Source organism: Xiphias gladius, chromosome 12, assembly GCF_016859285.1.
Source record: "Xiphias gladius isolate SHS-SW01 ecotype Sanya breed wild chromosome 12, ASM1685928v1, whole genome shotgun sequence".
In the NCBI taxonomy this organism is placed as follows: domain Eukaryota; kingdom Metazoa; phylum Chordata; class Actinopteri; order Istiophoriformes; family Xiphiidae; genus Xiphias; species Xiphias gladius.
Genome location: NC_053411.1, coordinates 9705905 through 9728894, shown reverse-complemented (window position 1 = coordinate 9728894; position 22990 = coordinate 9705905). Strand labels below are relative to the sequence as shown.

General features: G+C 40.3%; 1 protein-coding gene across 1 annotated transcript in view; it reads right to left on the bottom strand.

Annotated features, from left to right (window-relative positions):
- Positions 1–6922, bottom strand: part of LOC120797184 (phospholipid-transporting ATPase ABCA1-like) — a 140131-nt gene extending 133209 nt beyond the window's left edge. Inside the window, exons 1-4 of the mRNA XM_040140576.1 lie at positions 6857–6922; positions 2273–2366; positions 1874–2015; positions 1614–1741 (exon numbers count right to left, since the gene is read on the bottom strand). Coding sequence (XP_039996510.1) covers positions 1614–1741; positions 1874–2015; positions 2273–2366; positions 6857–6922 — 430 coding nt within the window. The remainder of the gene's footprint in view (positions 1–1613; positions 1742–1873; positions 2016–2272; positions 2367–6856) is intronic.
- Between the last annotated feature and the right edge of the window lie 16068 nt (positions 6923–22990).

Here is a 22990-nt window from a genome sequence, read left to right as displayed (position 1 = left end):
GGAAGGTTGGTCTAAAAAAAGTACTACAGTGTTTCTTCAAAATCGCTGCAGTGTAGTTGCTGAGTATAGTGTTATCCTAACTGATAGAAACATTGGCCAAAACTTTTGAAAAAAAAGACCTAAAATGGAAAGTAAAATCCTTTATGTTTCATGTGTTCATGTTATTGAACAAATGGAAAATTGAGAATGCAGAATTCTCAATAGCTTTCTAATTTTTTTTTTTTTCGATACGATTTCCAGATGACTGTGGCCATTAAACAATTCACTGGTACAAGTATGGGTCGAGCATGAGTGTGTGACCGGAGACAGTTTGTTGCTAAAAATGTACCAGATTGTTAACCAGCTATTTTCTCCTGATTAGCTGCCCAGAGATGGTCATGATTTTAAAAAGCCAGCTTCAAAACCAACTGACTGTTTATTGTTACACTCTCAGTGTCTTATCATAGCAGGGATCCCACTACAGTACATTCACACACCCATTCTCATACTGCATCTATTCAACATGTGTTTTCTTCTCTCTGGAACGCCAGGATGTGCTGTTGAGGCGATGAAGCAGTTGCGTAATTTAATTCGATTACCCCTTTGGCAAGTGTAATCGAGCAAGTCAGTAAGTTATCAGGATGAGGGGAGGAAGTGACTTACACTGGGTTATTCAAGGTTCAATTAAGATAAATGTTTGTTAAAAATAACAATCATTCAATATTGTCTGGAATTAATTATGCTGTTTGATCTACTGCTTAAACTCTATACAACACCCTCGATTCCTACCGAACACTAAATATGCCCCTCATGACAGCAGGGGTATCAGGAGGGATGGACAGAGTTAGATTATGGGGAAGTAGAACATGCTCTGGGCTCTTCCTGAACACTGTTGCCTTTCTGATTGAAGTGACCACCTGAGTCTTTTAATCGCTGGTTAAACCCCTGGTAAAAAAAAAAAAAACGACAACACAATCACCTTTGCTATCCTAGTCTTCTGATGGTACTCCATTCCCCGTTCTTTTTAATGACCTTTTGAGCTCTCGCCTCAGATAGCGAATCCCATTAATTATTCCCAGGTTTAGATCTTTGATGGATTTAATCTTGTATATTACAAACCAGCGACCCCAAGATGCAAGTGGCCCACGAGCCGTTTGTTGAACAGCAGCACCTCCCTCCCCCCTTTGCCTTTTTGCAAATTAGGTTCTGTATGAAAATCTGAATATCATCAGGCTAAATGAGCCTAATGCAAAGTAGCAACTTATCAAGACAAACGATCTGTCAGTCTGCATGGCAAATTGCGTCATAAATAATCACACGCCATTGTTTTTGAGGGATAAAGGGGAATAACAAATCGTCCAACTTGTCATCCACATGAGGGGGATACTTTCCTTGATGGAGAGTACTTAACAAAGACATAACGGAGTGATTGTTGCTGGGGCTGAGTACTTACTATATTTACTATAACAATTATTTTTTGAACAATTACTCAGTAGCAATTAAACTTTTTATATCAAGAAAGATGAATCCACATTTTGACCGTACTGCTCTTTGCCAATTTCTGTTGTAGTGTTGGTTAGTGACCATAAAACAAGGTCCTTTCATGAATAGTGCCCTTGTTTAAATTCCCTTACCATTACCAGGGTTAGACTGTGACAGGACTGAAGCCCACTGGTCGATGTCATCTGCCAGAAGCTGTGCCTTGCTGAGAATAGATCTGTTCACCAGGAGGGTTTGCAGCTCTATCAACATTCCGGCAATTCTGGTTTACCAGAAAGACAAAAAAGATCATGAACTCATCTTAGATATAATCTGAAGTCATAGCCAACACATTGTGTTTCATCCGAATGTATAATGTCTTAAAAGACAGAGAAGGGAACATTGTAGTACATACATGGAATTGTTGAAGTTGTTGACTTGGCCTGGTGTCTCCCCTGGCGTTGGGTAGTTCAAACAGGGATTGTTGATGTTACAGATCATACCTTGAAGCCAGGGCAGCACACCAGCCGATGGCATGGCTTTATTTGGGTAGTGACCTAAAGGAACAGAAGGAATACTTATTCTACCCAGCTAAGTGCCTAACTAATTTTTTTTTAGAAAAATAGATGCAGTGATGTCACAAAAGAGGTTAGTATTTTTACATGTTCTTGCTGAATCATCGTATGGTCCTTAACATTTTTGATATACATTAGCTTTGAGTTATGCGTTGTTATAGAACATTAAAACCTAGTTATTCTGCAGGTGTAAAAGACTTGTGAAATACAGTTTAACATTACAACTGGGTTCTACTTACACTGGCCTTGGTAAATTGGCTTGTTGGTGGACCGCACCCACACCAGTATGAAGAATAGAAACAGAGGCCATATCACTTCAACAACCAGTCGCACCTGCACAAATGATAATGGTCTTATTTCCATAATTTGTTTATGAAATAAATCTTTGGAATGTATCATGGTTCACGTCATTTGCATTCATTTCTCAAGGTCAAAATGGTGGCATTATTCCTACAGTCAAAGCAAATCTCACCAAAGACATGAGGGGGCTGTGATGTACTGTGGACTGTTTATCAAACAGAAAAAGAAGGTCACTTTTTGTGTCTTTTAAAGGAACAGTTTGATATTTTAAAATAATATTCCTATTCGCTTTCAGGCGGAAGGTTAGATGGAAAGATCTTCATATCCGTTAGTTCAATATAAGTAAAAATAAGGGTACAGGCAGCAACCAGTTAGATTATCTTAGCAAAAAGACCGGAAACTGGCAACTACTCCCAACCAACAAACATTACAGCACATAAGCTGTTATAAAAAGGCAAATTTTTGGTTTAACACTTCGGTTTTTGTTCTTATTAACAAACAAGATATAATGTGTAAATTAGTGAGCATAAGAGGTGCTATTGGACTGATTTTGTTACCTCTGGACAGACCCAGGCTAGCTGTTTCCCCACATCTCAAGTCTTTGTGTTAAGCTAAGCTAACAGGCTACTGGAATTTAAATAATTCCCACCATGCAGTAATTTCAAATTACCGACAGTCAATGATTGGCAGGCAATTTATACCGTTATTGACTAAAATGACCTCATCAGTGACCTAATGTATCATGTATGACTTCACATGTTTAACCATGTGAGTGAGTGTGTTTACAGTGTAGCTGCACATGCCATAGTCCATATCTTTTGCTCTTAGTCTTGCTATCACTCTGAGCACTTACATGATTGAGAGAGCAACCTCTGTTTGTGACTTTCTAAGCCAAAGCTATCACACACTCCATATCATTTCCTCACCACCTCGTTGAAATTATTGGCACCCCTGAATTTTAAGTACAGAAATTAAAATATCTTCAGATATAAATGCAAATGAACCAATGTTGTATAATCAGAATATTTAATAAAATGTCCAAATTTACTGAACAACATCAACAACAAAAAAAGCTTTCTTATAGGGAAATAAAAAAATACAGACGTAAAATTTATTGGAGTGGTGACACAATTATTGGAGTTGTAGAGGATCTATCATGCTGTGGGGCTGCTTAACTGCCTCTGGTACTTGAGGTACTGAATGTATCAAAAGAATGATGAAATTAGAAAATTACTAAGGCATTTTAGAGCAAAATGCTTTACCCAGTGTCAGAAAACAAGGTTTGAGGCGAATGTCTTGGGTCTTTCAGCAGGATAACAACCCAAAGCACAGACACAGCGGCACAAAAGCATGGCTCAAAAGGAAAAAATTGACTGTTTTAAAATTCTGTGCTTAAAATCAGGGGTGCCAATAATATCAGCCAGGACTGTACATACATATAAAAACCACCTTGGGTTATTACAGGTTTAAGCTTCCACATTTACCAGATACACCTACATGTTTATTTTTTTTTACCACTACTGTCACTGTGGAAATGCCTAAGTGTAGTTTCTCTACATATAAGTCAAGGTAACATTCATGTCTGAAAGCTGAAGGCCAAGTAACATTTGTACAACAGTAGATTTCACTTCATCAAGGCAATTCCTCCCTTGGTGAAATGTTTTTAGTATGAAATAATATCCAACAGCGGATGCTTTCCAATAAGATATTACAATGCTGCAGATCATCCTTCCTTGACTCTTCACCTCACACCCTCTGCCATCTAGGCTTTTATGCATCCCTTGGCACACCATTCCCCTACAACCCCTCCCCCCAACCCTGCACTCTTCCACCGAGCCCTCTCCGCTAGCCTCAGCTGACCTGCCTGAATACTTATTCCTCTCAACATCTCTGGTAGAGTGACCTGCTTAGAGGAATCAGCTGGAAAGCTCCAGTCAGCCAAACCCCTGCTCCTGCTTCCGTAACATGTTCAGACATTGTATTTAATGATGTACAATAGCACTTATAATAAGACAAGGCCTATAATCGGTTTGTTGTCTTCATAATTAAACCAGAGGGCAGGCAAAGGTGAGGAAAAAACAATAATATACTGTATATTGCTTGTTATACCACAACGCTGTGTCAACCCCATAAATTAGATTAAGGTTTCTGCAGTAGAATAGGGATGAGGAGGGGGGTTGAACACACTTTATTTAGTTCAATTGGGTATATAGGCATATCGTAAATCTTCACTTCTAGAGTTTTTTTCAAGTGAATAACAGATGAGAAAATTGCAGAAAATCACTTTGCATATATTTGAAAAAAAATTGATATAATTTCTAATTCATTCCTTTAATTCTTTCCAGTCTGTGTGTCACACAGGATCTAGTTCTATTGGGGGGGTGAATTATCATAATGCATTCCAAAGAAAAGGAATGGAGAGGGAACACAGAGATCATGGGGACTTTTTCAATGTCTGGCTCCCTAGGCATTTGCCATCACACACCAGTGTCTTTGTGAATAGATAATCTCCTCCTATGAAATTATGTGAAATATTGGACCATAAAATCAGTTTCATGCCTGTTATAAAATCTTAAAATGCTTGGTGAGGCATTCATATAATTGGTCATTAACCTCCACAGGCCCTCCAGAAGCACCATTGTCCTTGCTAACTCCCACTGGTTTTGTCTAATAACAATATTTCATGTTGACATTGGCCAAATATCCTACATTCTATGCACAAAACCTCCACTGTTCCCTTACACATTCTAGGTTAGAAGTAGGTGCATATTTCTTGATGATACAAGAGGATACTACCTTTTTCTTTCTGCTGCTTGATAAAATTAACAAGGGGAATATTTCCTAGATAAAAAGTTGTAAAACTGCCAATGGCTTTGCCTTGACTTATTTCAAGAAAGTATGAACTTTGATGAAAGCTGATTTTTTTTTTGTGACTACGCCTTTTGTTCTATTTTGGCAACAGGCACACTCCTGTGCTTGAACCCCTAACAAACAAGTGGGTGGATGTGACTCCTATCATCACTGCATGGGTATTAATCAAAGAACACAATGCAGCTGTTTCTATAAGTTATACTGTATCTGCCTAAAAGAATTACTCATAAGGCTTGACAACTTCTTCTGACCCTTGAAATGCGGTTGCGACACATGGCGTAACTGTTATCTTCCTGCAGCATGTGACCTTTTGGCCAGTGTGGATGACATCAGATGCAATAATATCCACCATATATCACTGGCTGATGATGTGTAGGCTAGTGTCTTTGGCGAGAATGAAGACGTGAGCACTGGGGTAAATGCAACTGGCCATGTAAAGGGACTGAGACTAAAGCCTCTACAGCAGGGTCAAAATATTGTTTGAAAAGTTTTCTAAATCACAGGATTGCATTTGTACAAAGGGAATGCAAATATTTATGTTCAAAAAACTAGATTCACATAAACATAGTTTGGAGATTTATCTGTAGATCATTTATATTCAGCAAGTATTGTATTCGCATTTCTTTAGACTAAACAATTTAATCCATCCCCTAGTTTAGTGTACACAAATCATAAGTTTCACCTATTCTGCAATGAGGACCTACTATCAGCTAGAAAAGACAAATTTTCCAAAGAAAACTGATTTGTGCTCACTTACGCTGAAAAATGGCAGGGGCAATGTAAGCAGGTTAAAATGTATTAAAATGTTAACTGCGTGTATCAGAGATGTTGCATGCCAGTTGTAGTGTAAGCTGAAGCACTTATGCAAGTCGACGCTGAAGCAATGAAAGGGTTTGAAGTGGCTTTTGAAGTGCAATGGCTGAAAGTCATAGAAATTTTAATTTCAAGGTTAATCCCTGTAGGCAGCTGAATTGCACTTAAAGTGGTTCAACTAACATTTGACGTTTAAGCAGTGAAAGCAGCTAAACTGTCGGTGAGAGTGTGAATGATGAAAGTGGTTAAAATGCAAGCAGAAATGAATGCTCCATAAATAATTTCAGTGCACTTTAAACAGTTGAAGTGTCAGTTGGTATGCAAGGGGTGAAGAGTAAAAATTAATAACCTTTAATTGTCTGGTAACATTTTGTAAACTGCAGTGACATTCAGGCTTTGGATAGCATTGCTGAGCACAGGCTCTGACAGTTTGTAAGAAGACCTAGAAAGAGTATTTGCCCTTCAAACAAAGCATTTAACATTCGTCACTCCCTATCCACTTCCATTAGGCCAAAGACTGGTTTTGTTAGAACTAAAATACAGGCAATGTGACACAATGTGCAAAGAGATAGATATCAAAGAATTGAGGGTGACACCTTGAATTGGTCGGCATTAAGGTACGATTGTTCCTGTTGTCTAGTGGGAGAGTTTAAGGCGGCTTACCTCTATAGGAGACAATTTTTGTAGTAAATCCCTCCTATTACCTTTCCCTTCCACGAATAACTTAGTTGCCTTTGATAACACAACCCTGGGACCGTATCCCCTTTTCCCCTCCATTGTTGACAAATTTGAGCAGATATAGGTTGATTTGCAAAGGGAGATGGCGAGCACAAGTGTACCTTTTGTCTCTTCCGGAGAGTGAAGTTCTTCCACAGGAGCAGAGTGAATTGCGTCAGGAGACCCATTATGGCTTATCCTGGCAATATCTTGCCAACGCGTCTCTATGGCAACTGGCCCACTTAATAAACCCTGGAGGGAATAAAAGGCAGAGTTTGGTTTTAATACAGAGGAGCAATGCATCTTGGGGGAGTGCCACTAATCGTGCACTTCCCCAGGCATTGGGGCTTACAGAGCAGCACCTGTTCTAAAAATTTTTATCACCTACACTCAGCAAATGTCAGGACGGGGATACGTCTCAGCACGTGGAGTTAATGCAGTTTGGATCTACAGTATAAGAATCTTTATTTAAGACCAGGTGGTTGTTTTACTTAATGTACTGCATATAAAACTATTAGGTGAAAACCAAAATCTCCATCCTCTTCCTCTTAAAAGGGGATGAGGCAATATAAACTGTGCTCTTTGTCTCATTAACCACTACTGTGCTACCAATTCTCAATCTTTTTTAGCTGACCAGAGTAAAAAAAAAAAATAAAGCTTCCCATTTCATGTGGAGCAAAGATTGCTGTAAAATGTTTACTGCTGGTTTTATTATCCACTGAACACTGATTACACAGATAATAAACAAATAGATCTGCCATGGCATTTTCACACTGATACATCAAATATTAGCTTCGTTAAAAACTCCACAACTGACAGTCTCTCCTTTGACTAAGGTTCATTCGTTGGCCTGACTTGAGGTCCTGTTCATTACTACAGACATGTTAGTTGTTTTTAAGTCTAGTTATACATATGAGAGTTTAACCGGTTTTAAGTTTTGAAATTAACTCAGAGTTGTGTCGTGTTGAAAATATCTCTCATTGCATGTTGCGGGATGAAAGAAAGGTGTAGATTCTTATCTTCGATAGACATTCAGTAATAAAAACACATACAGTACACTGTGATTTGATTAGTGTTGAGCATATTTACTGGGGTACAAAAAACAGAAAAGGAAAGACTTTGAGTGCTCCAAAACACTTAGTTACTAGCTGTTGATATTCAATGGCCAAGGCTTGTTTCCTTGCTGTGTTTAAAATATGTTGCAGCGCACTTCAACTGATGCTCTATGGAGAGTTTTAAGGTTAGAGTATGTGCTCTAGGCAGGAGAGGTGGGGATGCGGATGGGCTTTTTAGCCCAAGGGTAGTCCTGACAAATGTGCCAACTTTTAACGCTCCATTTCCTCTTTCTGTACAGGTTCCATCTTCTCTCTGTGTGTTTACATTATTTACTGTGACTTCGTGGATGTTTTATTTACTGTCATGGGAAAGTTAAGGCTCCCTTGCCTCTAAACGGCCAGATAAGCGCTCTAATGGGGTAAAGAAGAGTGCTCAAGGCATTCAATTATCTATTCAAGAACACTGGTGAGATGTTAACAGAGTAGGCATGGACTTTTCTGACTAACATTTTGCTTTGTTGACAATAGGGCCAACTGCATCGAATCATGCCATTACTGCTTTTGTCAGGCTATCACATACATTCCATATTTTTGACACTTACCAGAGATTGCTGTACGATAAATGTGCTACAATCCCATCACCTCATCCATAGTAGTTCTTCTTGTAACGTACTATTCTTTATTTGCTTTAGCCTTCAGTCTGTGGCTTATTTTGTATATCTTTGGAAGGAGACAGAAGTTATGGAGCTGTACAAGAGAAAAATGGCCCATGTCTTTACATAGAGGCCTAGTATACGCATGAACACTCAACTCCATCTAATGCTTGTATAATTGAGTATGTGCTGCATTTGCTTGCACTGCTTTCAAGCCTTGTCTTTTGAAACATGTAATGCGCAAGAGGAGGACAGCATGGTACCACCTCCACTCTAAAATCACATCAAGCATGAAGGGTAAACAACATCTCTAAGAATATACTCAACCCATACGTCAGAAATGTGTGTGTGACTTGCGTTTGGATCTAAGAAAAGAGATGTGTCTGTAAAAGATGGTTTGTTTGTGTGTGTGTGTGTGTGTGTGTGTGTGTGTGTGTGTGTGTGTGTGTGTGTGTGTGGGCGAGTTTTGTGGAAAAGCCCAGCTCAAGGACTCTTTTTTAAATTCCACATCTAAAGAACAGATAAAAAGTAACAAGAGAGGGTATGATTGTGATTTGCATTGCAGCTGCAGTGTTACAAAACACAATGAACACAGTTCTCCAGAGAACAAAAACCATACAGTGTGAAGAGTGTTTTCCAGATCATCATTTTAATCTACGACTAGGGGCACAGAGAATAACTAAGATGCCACTTGCCACTTTTTGGACTAGTTTTTCACAAGGCTGTGGCCACCAGACACTGTGATCAGCTTTTCATGGTATCATTAGTTCCAAAGAAAGCCCCAAGAAAGGGGCAAGAAAGGGAGAGCAGGTTTATGAATGTAGTGATACAAAAAAGGAGAGCAAAGTATTGAGAGGATATAAGTGCTGACGCATGCCTGGCATTTTGGGACTAGGGACAGCAAGGTGCATTACTTCAGCCCCTAGGATAAAAGAAAGAGTAAACAGATATTTGTCATAGAGCATGAGAGCAGAGGAAGGTGGAGAATGTCTGCAACATCCATTACAAGAGGGCTACTATAGCCCTGTGAAGGGTACAATGGTCCCTGTGCTCCTTCATTCAGTCTGTTTTTTTTTTTTTTTTCTGACTATCTCTATCATAAGCTCCCTTACAAATTTACTGCAGCAGGAATTCATACTGTACACTGTGAGAAGGTTGGCTCAAGGTGATATTTTTGTTAGTTGTTTTAATTACAGGTATTACATTCTGATGAACCTGAACCCTTCCCTCTTTGGGTGATATATTCAGGTTGCTATTGTTTTTGAAAGTGAGCAGTTGGTTTTTTTGTTGTTGTTGTTGTTTTTTTCAGCCACTGCCATGATTGTGCTGGTGATTGAATTGCCTTACAATTTAATCACGAGCATGACCCCTGATCATGCCGCTTTAGTTCACTGTAAAACAATGAACTGAACTGATTAAATGTTCTAAAAAAAAAAAAAAAGACATTATCAGAACAGATTGTAATTTAGAGTGTGTAAAAGAGGGATCCTTAAAACTGCTACCTGTAATTTGGGGTAGAATTAGAATGTCTGAATAAATCTGTCACCTTATCAAGAGATGTGAAGCAGAAAAACAAGAGAAAAAGAATTTTTTAAGCCACTGTTCAAAGACAGCTTGTCACTGCCAACCAAAATTACTAAAACTGTTGCACAACAAATCACTGTGCGTCACCGTCAAATACTGAACTAGAAGGAGGTAGGAAAGTAAAATTACAGGAACAAATAAAAACAGCAATGAATGTGAATTGCAATACAGTGAAGAGGTATTGTTTGAAACATCTTAAGACCATGTGACGATACATATTTTCCTCACTTATCAATATTTGCACTTATGATTTTACAAAAAGTCGAACGGCAATTAAGGGAATACACCAAAAACCTGTGCTTTTTAAACGTCAAAAACTCACCCCCTACAAATTCCAAAGCCACCTCAAGGCTTTGAAAAGTTTGGAGCTACCTGCTTGCTCCTTCAGAGAGAACGGCAAGTTCAATTTATGGTGGTTACTAGGATTCCAACGGTGACCCAGTTTCATGGTAAAGGAAAATGAAGAAAGCGCATAGAAACTTTCCAGACCACTTCATAATCTACTTGTCCTCCGTCTATTTATGTGCTCATTCAAAAAGATGTGGCTCAATGCACAGCTTCCATTTGTTACATTGTGTGCATGACAACCAGATAGCCCAGTTGCCATGGTTACTCAAACCGCTCATTTATCCACTTGGCCACTATAGCCCGAGACTGGTGATGTAACCGCGTGGTGGCACCTGTGCATCAGATGGTGCCATCATGTTTCCATCAGGTGTATCCACATCGCTACAGGCTTTCTACAGCACGCACCGTATGATCACCAGCCAGGGTCCGCTGCAAGAATCTCCTTTGCAGCTCTACATCACTTTTCAGTAATTTTAGTTATGGGGATCCTGTTTCTCCCTAGGGCACCTCTCTCACCTGTCCCTGTGCCAGCTCTGCCAAACTGAGAGGGAAAAGAGTTCACTAGCCCAAAGATGAATTGTGAATATATTTTAGACCCTGACACTAAATCCTCACTCTTTCTGGAATACAGTGCTTGGTTTTAGAAGGAGTTCCTCTCATATCACAGCCATGGCCCCACTAAACGCAGATTTACAAATCAGATACATGCAGCCTTTAAAATGACAACATGACCTTTCACATCTGCTCGCACAGAGCGACGATATCAGACAATCTAAATGATCTAATGACCTAATATCAGACAGATGTAGTAATTCCAGACCTTTGCTTTTATGGTCAGCCTCCTCATGGGAAAGCGGTGTTTTGCAACAAGAGATTTAATACTACAAAACAAGTCAGTCGTGCCTAATTTAAGCAAATGTCTTACTGCCAAAATGCTGTTACTTTCAGTGTTTTTAAATTATTTATTTATTATTATTTATATTCATAGGAGACTCAAAACTCATAAGTATCCACAGCAACAAATAAGCAAATGTATACTGAAAGAAGTATTAGTGGCATGCTTGTGGAAAACAAGTAATAAAACACACCTATTCATTTATTTTCTAGACTGACAAGGGCATAGGCCCATACTTACTTATTCAGGCTGAGATGTTACACCATGCTTGAGAGGGCAATGTGGCAACATTATGCTGCTGCACTCTGGTGTTAGCAAACCTAACACTTGTTGCACAGCTGTTAGTTTTGACAATAAATAAATTAGTCAAACTGGGGATTTTGGTCACACCTGCACAAAGGATCTATATTCATGTGTTTGTTTGTTCTTGTGTGTGTGTGTGTGTGTGTGTGTGTGTGTGTGTGTGTGTGTGTGTGTGTGTGTGTGTGTGTGTGTGAGTGAAAAGTGGGCTTTTCTGCAAAACTGTTTAATTAATTGCTTATTAACTACATTTTAAACACAGTGTATTTAAACTCACATGAGTTGACTAATCAGGCTGGTTTGTGTAAGCAGCTGGTTTGTAATTCATATCCTAAAGCTTTTCGCAGCCTTCCCAAAAAGTTGATTGTTTGTGTCCTTGTGTGTGAGTGAAAGAGTAAAAGTGTGTACCTGCTATATGTGACTTAGAGTATATTGCAGCACAAACCATCAACCCTTACTTACGTTAAATTCAAACAGTACAGACTTAAGTAATGAGGCAACCAGGATCTTGAATTTGCATTGATATAGTTTAACCTGTTACTTTAAAAACAAGTGCCTTGCTACTTCTGTCACAAACCAAATACTCCCTTTTCATGACAGAGACTTTAAGCTGTGACACTGGAGTCTGCCAAAATGCAATCGCCAATATTAAGTAAGTCATTACAGGTAATTTAAGAGAAGTAATACTTCTAAGCTCTGGTAATTGTGCTTCCAGGGGCAACCTGTCAATCACTTTGAGCAGTTAACTGTCATTCATTAGAAACAAATGAAACTGATAAATTAAAAAAATATGACGGGATAAATGTTAGCACTTAATGAATCATTAAGACGTCTTCCAAGAAGAATTTACTTTGCACATACAGTATACGAAACCATGATGCACCATATCTGGCACTGCCTCTTTATTACTTGTTACAGCAGTCTAGGCTCGGTGTAAATCATTAGTATGTGGTAAGGTTGCTCAGCAGGGGGCTAAAGTTCACTCTCTTTCCCCTTCCAACTCAGCAAACAAGCTTTTAGAATATGAGCATGTTTAAAATACCTGATATTTGGTCATTAACTATAACCGAAAATTTAAAAAACAGTACTTCATTTTCTCCGGTTATGTAACAAAAAAGGTATCCACTGAAATCCTGTATTTTCTTCTCAGCTCCTTTATTTCAAGCCTGAAGACCAGTTTATTAAATGCTTTCAAATAAGGTAAACAGTTCTCAGGCTACACTATTTGATCTGCTACAGACACGACACACAGAGACAAGTGTATAGATACCCAGGCCTGGGCCTGAGCTAGCCTCAGGAGTGGAGGGCAAACTACAATAACAACAACAACAACAGAAGAAAGACAGCATCACAGGAGGCTAGGTTACAAAACCTATGTCCTGCTAAAGAAAACAAACTGTCGAAAACAACCTACCTCCAAGCTGTTTTGTTTTCACCCATCAGCACATCTTAGCGCCTAAAGATGGATTGGACCAGTTATGACTGCTGAGCCTTATGACTCACAGAAAAAGCCACGCTTTTACCATCTCTTTCCCTCTCTGTCACTCCCTGCCTACCTCTCATGGTCGCTATCCCCCTTTTACCTAGAGTAATAAAGTATGCAAATGACCTCGGCCGAGCCTGTCATAGCGACTGTAGCCAAAGTAATAGCGCAGCCAGGAAGCACACAGGTGGTGTACATTACACAGCATGTTCCCTTAAGCTTAGCCCTGTAGCAGAGCACATATGTCTGCATCTTGTAGTCTTGTCTTAGTCACCCGCTGAGGCAAGGAGGGTGAACAGGAGCTTTGCCCTACATTTCAACGGCCTTGTTTTTGCATTCATGGGCTGTGCATGTTTGTCTCTCAGGGTGTCTCACAGTAAACTTTGGAATTTAGTCACTTGTTGACTTAACACAAATTATTCATAGGCTAATTAGTCCTAAAATTAATCTTTTTTTAATAAGTGAAGCATCAGTTAGAGAGGTTAGAGACCAGATGGGATCTTGGGAAATGCATTTATTTACTGTGAGACAGAGCCGAGCTGAAAATGTTGATGATGTTGTTGATGATAAACTGAATGTGTCACATGGGGGAAGCAGCTAAGTGCATTGACTGTAGGGTTTTATAGCAACTATATAATTTGGTAACAAGGGGGCTAAGAGTTTATTATGCTAGGTGATAAAGAATAATACCAGGTGTACTGGGAGGATATAATTATGTAGATGAGATAGGTGTTTTCTGAAGATGCAGACAGGAAATAAACACCGAAAGATCATACTGGATGGTATTTGTGTGTCTATAGGAAGTACGTCACCAAAAACCTGTTTTTTCTGTCAGAGCAAAGCTTAAGCAGGGCTGCTGCATAAGGTCCTGCAATTCATTGTTCCCATTTGTATTTAAAAAAAACAAAAAACAAAAAATATATTTATATATGTATATATTTATTTATTTTTAATTTTTTTTGGGTCATATTTGGTTAACATTCCTGTAATTCATGTGAAGACATACTCTGAAACAACAATTTAAGTTTTCACCATTTTGAACTTCTCAATGACGTTGTAAAAATACCAGCAAAATCCTCCAATAGCGACACAGCATGCCAACAAAGAACTCAAACAGCCAACTAATATATGTAGATTTTTATCATGATTGTGATCAAAGTCTCTTGTCCTCCATGCTCTTTCAAACTATAAGAGAAAACTTTTCTGTCCCTCAAAACCACTCAAGGGTCATTGTGACTTGTTCATGAAGTGAAGGTCCATACTCTCAATTAGTTACACACACTCACACTCATGGAACCCAGGTGAAACCCCGAATGCCCAAAAGTAATTGCTTCGACTAATGAAGTGCTGCCGCTTGAAGGTGCCAGCACGGTGGAGTGCACCTGCTGTTCCCAGGTCAGTAAACCCTGTATTAGTCTAGCCATACTAATGAAAAACAAGGTGCACATTTTCAACAGCGCTACCTTGTAATTTGGTTCTTGCATACCGTAAGGAACAAATGATAATGAGAACACAATCTGAACCTGACAAGAAGAAATGTGCCAAGGGCCACAAACTGAGACGCTAGATGAACATGCAGTGAGTAAAGCAAAGCAGTGGAAAAGCTATACTGAAAGCAGATATTCAGTGTAGCAAATAGTTAATTTAATGGTTCCAATCTCTGAACATTGGTACATTATTTACTGTCTCTGGGATGTCTGCATAGGATGATGGGCAAGTGATTTCTCATTCTAAAGAGGAAAGCAGAAAAGTGAAATAATTTACAAGCTGTACAGATGAAACTATACTGTATAAATTCTTGCTGTAGACTAGATGCACGGTCAAATTAATGTAGCAGAGGGACCAAACATTAAATCCTTTATCCATACAAAAAATTGAGATTAGTTGTCTCAAACTGGCTTATTCCACATTGTACTATACTAACTTTAATGACCCAGGTAATAAAATACCCACTGGTCCTCAAGCATTTACACCCTCGTCACTGTCTCACTACTCAAATCATTATAAAGCACAAAGGTATGCTGTGATGTACAACTCTGAACCTAAGTCAGCCCACACCTGTTCTACAAAAAGGTCGGGGAACCACTGATGCCATTCGTGAATCTGTACGTTTGAGAATAATATACAGGCGATGTCAGAGTCGGATTTGCCTGAAGCAAGAAAGCACGTGTTTCTTATCCACTGTTTGAGCACGGGAGGTCAGAGACTTTTCTATACACTCACGGTCAGTGATGAGAAGTATGACACGGCATTGGAGGCCAGTTTTTTACACTGAAAGTGAAGGTTGTAGCTGGACACTGCCGCTTCAGACATCGTGGACAGCACCTGGGTGAGACTACAGATGAGTTTGTGGCTGCTTTAAAATAGCTCGTTACAACATGCCAGTTTCGGGCTACTGAAGGGGAAATGATTCGGGACCAACTCTTTGAAAAGACGAATTCAACGCCAAATTGAAACTGTGGAGGCTGAAGCCATGTGCACCAGAGCAGCACAGAGTGCTGTGTACGCCATTCAGGTGAAAGGACCACAGCACAGCAAGTTTAAGAAAGGTTAATGTAGCCTACACACACCTTAACAGACAACACAGGGGAAAACATGCTGCAGATGCGGCTCTGCTCAGCATACTGCTAAGTTCCAGGGATGCCCTGCAAAGGATGTGCTCTCACCTGTAAGAGGATAGGACACTTTGCAAAAGTCTGCAGGGGAAGCAAACAAGTGAGTGAGATTGCTGTTCCAGAAGTGACTATTTTGAACGTGAATAAAGGTTATGCTAGCAGCATAATGTGTAACAGTTGAAGTGAGTGCAACAGGTTGAAGGCTTGAAAGCTACTGTAGCATTGGGTGAACGCCGCAGTGACACAGACCTATACATTGTAAAGCATGGGTTGGCAGTGTTAGGCAGAGACTTACTCTCTGAATTACAAATGCAAGTGGTGGATGGCCAGGTCACATCGGCCCCATCTTACAGTCAGGGCCTAGACGGGGCCTAACCCTACCTAACACTACTATGAATATGGCAGCGGAAACACTGGGATGTGCTAAGGTATTTACCCACCTAGTTAAAGAGCTCCCAGAATAGCCCTGAATAGCCCCGCACTCACCCTGTTTAGACAAAAGTTGCCCACTGCTGTCATAACAGACATGTCTGATTATGGTCTGGGTGCAGTCCCCACTCAGATACATCCAGATGGAGCAGAGAGAACTGTAGCCTTTGCATCACACATGCTCAGTCAGTACACTACACTATTGTTGAAAAGGAGGCTCTTGGATATGTGTGGAGAGCTTACTAATGGGGGAGACATTTCACGTTATGAACAGATCATAGTCCTCTGAACACACTGCTTGCCTCAAGAGGTCAGGTTAGAGCGTAGCCATGAGATTGTCTAGATTGCCGTCATTCAACTATGACATCCAGCACAAGCCAAATCGAGAGAATGTAACTGTAGACTGCTTATACTCACTCCCTTCACCAAGCTCAGAGTCTAGCTTGGAGGAGGACTTGGAAGTAGCACGTACCGTACTGCACTGTCAGTTGTTACTGGTGCTTAGTTTAAGGCTGCAAGCATTTCCTGTCTTGTGCAAACGAAACTTTTTGAGCTACTCGTCTCAAAATGGCCTACATCAGCAAAACACCTGGCTCCAGCCTTGCAGCCATTCTACAAACTTCAGCACAAGCTCTCTCTACATGGTGCATGCATGATACGTGGAACACGCCGACTCGTGGTGCCAGACAGTCTCCAGCCAAAGTTGATCTCTCTGGCTCACAACACACACCAGGTAATCGTAAGCATAGCGGTGGCCTGGAATGGATGCTTATGTCGAGGTAGCCATCAAAGTGTGCATCACATGCCAGTCGCATGACAAGTCTTCAATCAACACACACCTCCATTACAGCCTGTGCTATATCCTGAAGGAGCCTGGGAAAAACGTGACGTGGTGGGGCCCTTTGGCAGGGCGGACATAGACTGCTGCTAAGCAGTTACGCTCATTGATTAGAGTCACAGCAAGCAGGCCTGAGGTGGCCTTTGTCCCACATGTCATCTCATGGACTGTCACACAGTCCTTGTCATCCGACTTCAGGAGAGAAGGTGACCCCAATTTTGTGTCACAGGAATTTGACACGTTTCTTCAGGAGAGGGGCATTGTGCATAGGAAGTCGTCTGTCTACCATCCCAAAGCTAATGGTGAGATTGCACATTTCAATCGCAGCTTGAAGGAAAGTTTACAGATTGCCTTGCTGGAAAGGAAACCATGGAAGGAGTTTAGAAGGAATTTCTTTCATGTCTATCGTGACACACCCCACTCCACGACTCAGCACCTACCAGCAGAGCTGCTGCATGGCCAACCTATGTGCACCGAACTTCATGTGGCAGGACGTTCACTTCCACAAAGAAATCCACTGTCTTCAACGCAAGTCACCTTCAGAGTAGGTGAAAAGTAGAAAAAGAGCAAAGCCTACACAGATCACAAACGAGGAGCCAAGGGTGCATCCTTCAAGTCTAAGTCATGTGTCCAGGTGAGGAAACCTAGCATTCTCCCTAAGACCCACTGCAAGTTTTCCAGACCACTCAGATTGCTGAAAAGGAAAGGACAGTATACCTACCTGTTGTCGGACGGACGCTGCTGGAACGCATCTTACCTTGCACCAGTATTTCTTCAGGAGAAGGGGGGTGACAGTGAGCTGTGGCCTCTGGACTTTGAAACTACACCAGCTGCACCATAAACCCCCTGCTAGACCGATCGGGCTTAGAAGAGCACCTTATTGGGCTAAGGACTTTGTGTTGCAAGTAACTTCTTCCAGAAACTCAAGACTCTTGATGATGTGCCTGATCTCAGGGAGTACAAATGCAGAGGTTAACCTCATTAGTTCGTTGTAATCCTAGGGGTAAACACCTGTTGATAGTTCTCACAGGTTGAAAAAAAACAAGTACTTGAATTTTTCCTCTGAAAATAAGACCAGTTTAGTTCATGTTCCTCATGCTCTTGAACAGCATCTTTTAAACGAGAAGAGTAAATAAAAGCTTATTTTATTGGAAGACTTAAAGATGCTGCTTAGTTCTGTATGTTTTCTTATTAAGGCAGATATGTGTTGTTTCATCCTCAGCACTAGGTGGAGCTGCATGGATGGATGTTGAATGGTCCCTAGCTTTGCAGTAGAAGAAGTGAATGTTAATATTGAGCAGAAGAAGAAAATAGCTTTTCAGTTATATTACATTTAATTATGCCTGCTTGCTGCTGAGCCTGTTGGGTTTTTTTTGTTAATAAAGTGTAGTCTAGAAAACCGAGGCAGTGTCTTTACTCTGCAACACAACATCAGGGGAACTCAAGTACAGAAAAAGTTGACTGACTGACATATATATGTGCATTAAAGTTCAAGCTGGCACTATTGCTTGGTTAGACTCTTGAGTACTTGCATCTCAATCCATTAAAAAAAAAAACAAAATGAGAGAAAGGATCACAGATGAATACTCGTACAAGAACAGTCAATATCACAGGCCCGCTTACAGAGAGTTAGGGAGAGAAGCCAGATCGAAAACCACTGAGATCTCCCTGAGAGTGTGAACTAGCAGGCTAGCTGGTTTCCCTCTGCCCACTTTCTACAAGGCCTCTCTCCCTGTTGAGGAGGTGAGGCGTAAACACACAGGTGCTTGTTACCTGTGTTCATCCAGACAGACTGGGCATCTGATAGACACTGGGCAGGGATCGACAATCAACAGCCTTATAGGGTCACAGCTGGCATGTTTGGCTTTTGATTCTGTGTCGTGTCTTCCTCTTAGCAGGTGGAAACTCGTCCTGGGGAAAAGAACACCAGAAAAGTTGAGGAAAACCAGTAAGAGCCTTCCTCGACAGATGCTGTTGCCTCTTCCTGACTGCCGGTTTTGTTTTGGCTTCAGCCACTACAGCCCACAGAGACTGAGCAGAGGCAGAACAACTTTTCTTTTCTTTTTTTAAACTTATGTAGTCTATTTTGCCATTGCCACTGTATGGACTGCAGTGAGAACATGGTGTGTGAAAAACAACACCTTGGAATGTGGACTTGTGAGCCATTAGATTCAAGCAGAAGAACTGTTTTATTACTTCTAAGCCAATGCTATAAGATTCCAAAGCTAAATTTAGTCTATTTATTTTTGCTATGAGATGAAAACCAAATATTTAAAAGTACAAAGTTGATCAAGAAGGAAAAAAAGGATTTGGCCACCACCAGAAAGCCAGGTTTCACTATCACTGGCTGTGCTGCTTCCAACTACATTGAACAATATAGAGGATATGCATTGATATCACTTTTTTTACTACCCCAAACAAAAAAAAAATCTTAAAAAACTAAAGGCAATCTGAGGCTACAATACTATGAGTGACGAATCCAACAGTTAGCGGTCTGTGGATGCCAGAAACTGAGCTTTGTGATGTGCAACACAATGGGAAAGTTAATGTCACGTTGGACAAAGGCATTAAGAGTTTTCACTTTTTCAAAAAATGAAGCTCAAATGAATGAAAACTAATGCAAATCACAGCCCACCTTGAATAATTGATATTCTGTTTATTTGCAGTGACTCCGCTGCCTCACCTGAGTGACAGGGGACTTCAGATTTGTTTTTGTCATAAAGCTACAGTAAGGTAGTTGCATTGCAAATTAGCAAAGAGTCTTACAATTATCCATGATGTTTTTCCATCTAAATCGAAAATGCTTCTACACATTACTTTTCAGACAGCTTGGCATCATAAATAGCGATTAAGCATGCGTATCTAGTTTACTTTATTTAGTGGTAATAGAGAAACGCTACAGTCTAGTTTACTGAGGGCGAAAGGTCATGTCATATATCAGAGTAACCAGGGCTTATAGTGGGATTTGGCAGGTGGGGGGAACCCTAAGATCCAGTGTAGTGGGGGAGAGGGGAATGTAGTACACCCACATGTGTACCCCGAATAACAGGCACACAGAGAGGGCTGGTAAAGAGACTGACAAGGCCGGTAGAAGCCTTATGGATTTTTTGACGGTCCATCAGCCCACCGATGCGGCAGCCCAACGGGATTTGTCCAGGTAGGCCTGATGGCCTGTCGAACTATGGATGAGAATGGAAAAAGGATGTGTTGAGTGTGGGAGCAGATTTTTCGAGTGAGCATCTCGATGGCATCAGCTGGGAGGAATGCCAGGCTGCAGCACATGAAAAATTAACTTGCTAGACATTATTATGTATAAATCTGCCAGTCAGATTTATTTAGGCCTAATTATTAATCAGTGGTGCCCTAACGCCATTCCAGATTGTTCTGGCCCGCTTTAACCCCTGAGAGTAACCATGTATTTTACAAACACACACTTACATAAGCACTTGTACGCTGCAATTTGGACTGGAAGCTCATCAAATTTGAACAGATCATTTTAATCAAATAGTTTTTTTTCCCCCCACATTCAAATGGTAACTTAAATTTTGAATAAAAAACGACCATCCTAGAAGGCATTTAGACTCCTTACCTTTTTCTGAAAGCAAGATTCATGAGATAGATCAAAATCATGAGAACTTCAAACTATAGTCTTGTTGTGGATAGGTTGTAAAAGATTTACATTACATGGCCCCTGAGAGGGACCCAGTTCACAAGTCTTTTCTGTAGCCTCCAACATTACATGAAAACTTTTTTTTTTTTCTTGTGACTTCATGATGGTAGATTCTGACTGGTACATGTTTATTATACCCTCTATTCGTAATGTCCATGGTGGGAAGCTGGTGAGGGATCACATCCTTGTCACTGCACTAGTGTCCAGAGCAGTTGTTCTGGACATCTACACTGACTGGGGACGGAATGTGCTGGGTTAGTGTTAACCTCAGTACATATTACACTGTCCAGGTAAAGCTACTTCTACGGCTAAAAATAATCAGTTTGTGAAGCGGAGGAAGCACATGATTGCCTACATCCTCCCCAGGGCTGTAGTGGGTGTTTGCAGCAACCGGGAATGCAGTGTTTGGGAAACTGGCCCAACCAAATTAGAGAGGTGAAAAATAAGATTTTTCTCCTCTCTGCATGTGGACAGAGCATGATCAATGAACTAATATTCCACCAGGACACAGCCAGGTGTGACACCTGCTGCCTCACAGACACACAGAACCACATGTACAAAAATGCCAACCCTGTCAATTGCCAGCATTTTAATTGGGCTAAAGTCAAAACTCGTATCATCTGCAGTATCTGCTTGGCTAGGTATACCACTCATATTGGTGAAGATTTTCATCTGAATGAAAGGTTGTTAACAAGCCTTTTGGGACACTGGGTGCAATACTGACAAAATCTTTAGAGCAATGGATGATTTTGACAATTGTTGTACAGATGGCCTTGATACCGACATTGACTCCGGAAAGCTGCTATACGCTTTAGCATTTTACCCTGATCAAGCACATTCCAGTCTCCTTTCGTAATCCTAAGATAAAACAATATGATCAGTGACCATACAATTTGATCTCTTTGGTGAAGTATGTATGCAATTAATCTTTTTCAAAGACAACTGATTTACAAATCATTAGGGATGGACTTCTAACCATGAGATAACTTACACAGACCTGTGTTTTTAAAATTGAATAATGTCAGTGCCATCATCTAAGATATTGTTCCAAACTTTTAACTCTAAGAAATATTTCCCAAATGTGTAACAACATGCCACTTTACTGTCTTTGTTGTCAAAACAGAGAAAAGACAGTCCAACAATGCAATAAAGATAAAAGCAGCACTAATGAGAATTTCTGCTTTTTTTTTATCTGCATCGCTCATGCAAATATAAGCCATGGCTCACTTTGGAATTGTATGCCTGTGTTATCTGTAAATACTTAATTTCCAGTCTCAAAAGCTAAGTTTAAACAAACAGGTGACTCAAGGGGAACCATGTAAATAACATTAGGTTAAATTTTCATTTAGATCCAAATGACAAGCAGTCGGGACTAAGTTTAAGTTTAAAGAATGAGTGAGAACATTTGACAGGACACATTAAACTCTCATTTTCATAAGAATGACAACTTAATTTGATCACTAATCTTTATACACACTTCCAAGTTTCACACAAGAGATACACAAACAGCTTATACACTTGATGAAAATGTGCTCGCTCTTTGCATTAAAACTAATACTGCAAAATGTTTAAGTCAGTTTACTGTAGTACACTCATTCCTGAACCTTAACCGTAAACTTACGGCTTATATGTACTGTCTAAACAGTGTTTCACTGAGGTCTGATACATTTATGTGTCTGCATCTGTGTGCGTTACTCTGTCCGAGTCTCTGTTTTCAACATGCTAACCATAATAGAGCTTCCGTTAATAAATCCCGTATGTTCCCCAGCAGGTGAGATCTCAGGCCTCTACGTCTGGCACCACACAAAAATTATTTTTACATTTATAGGCCCAGCTTGACCATTTCACAATTCATTATCTGGGAGAGTCACAGATTTTGGCATCATCAAGAATGATGGATGGTCCTGGAAGTCTTTTACTAGGAATAAGTTTAAGACTCAATCTGTTGGAGAGCAGTGGCCCAGTAGTCTGAGGGGCCTTATTTATCTTTTTTTTTTTTTTTTTTTTTCAAAATTTGCGCCAGCATGATCGAGCATAGTGACTGTGCTTGTGGGTTGTAAGCAGATTTTTTTCCTGTCTTCATACATTAACTAATTTTTACTGTACAGAAAAGGAGGAAACACATGGATTTATGTGTTATGCCATTGTTGCACAGCATACATTAAGAGAGGCACGGACTGACCTTCAGGAAGTTCATGAATTTTCCTGGTGGGCCAGTCTGGTGACGGCTGATCTGTTTTCCCAACCCCGGCATTATATAGTGTTCCATAGGTCAGTATCTAGCACTCGAGCAGTTAGTATCCAGTACTCATTAAAAGTATATAGCCCTCCTTGCCAATACATGGATAGGAAGATAAAAACCCACAGCCGGTGGTCCAGTGGTGCG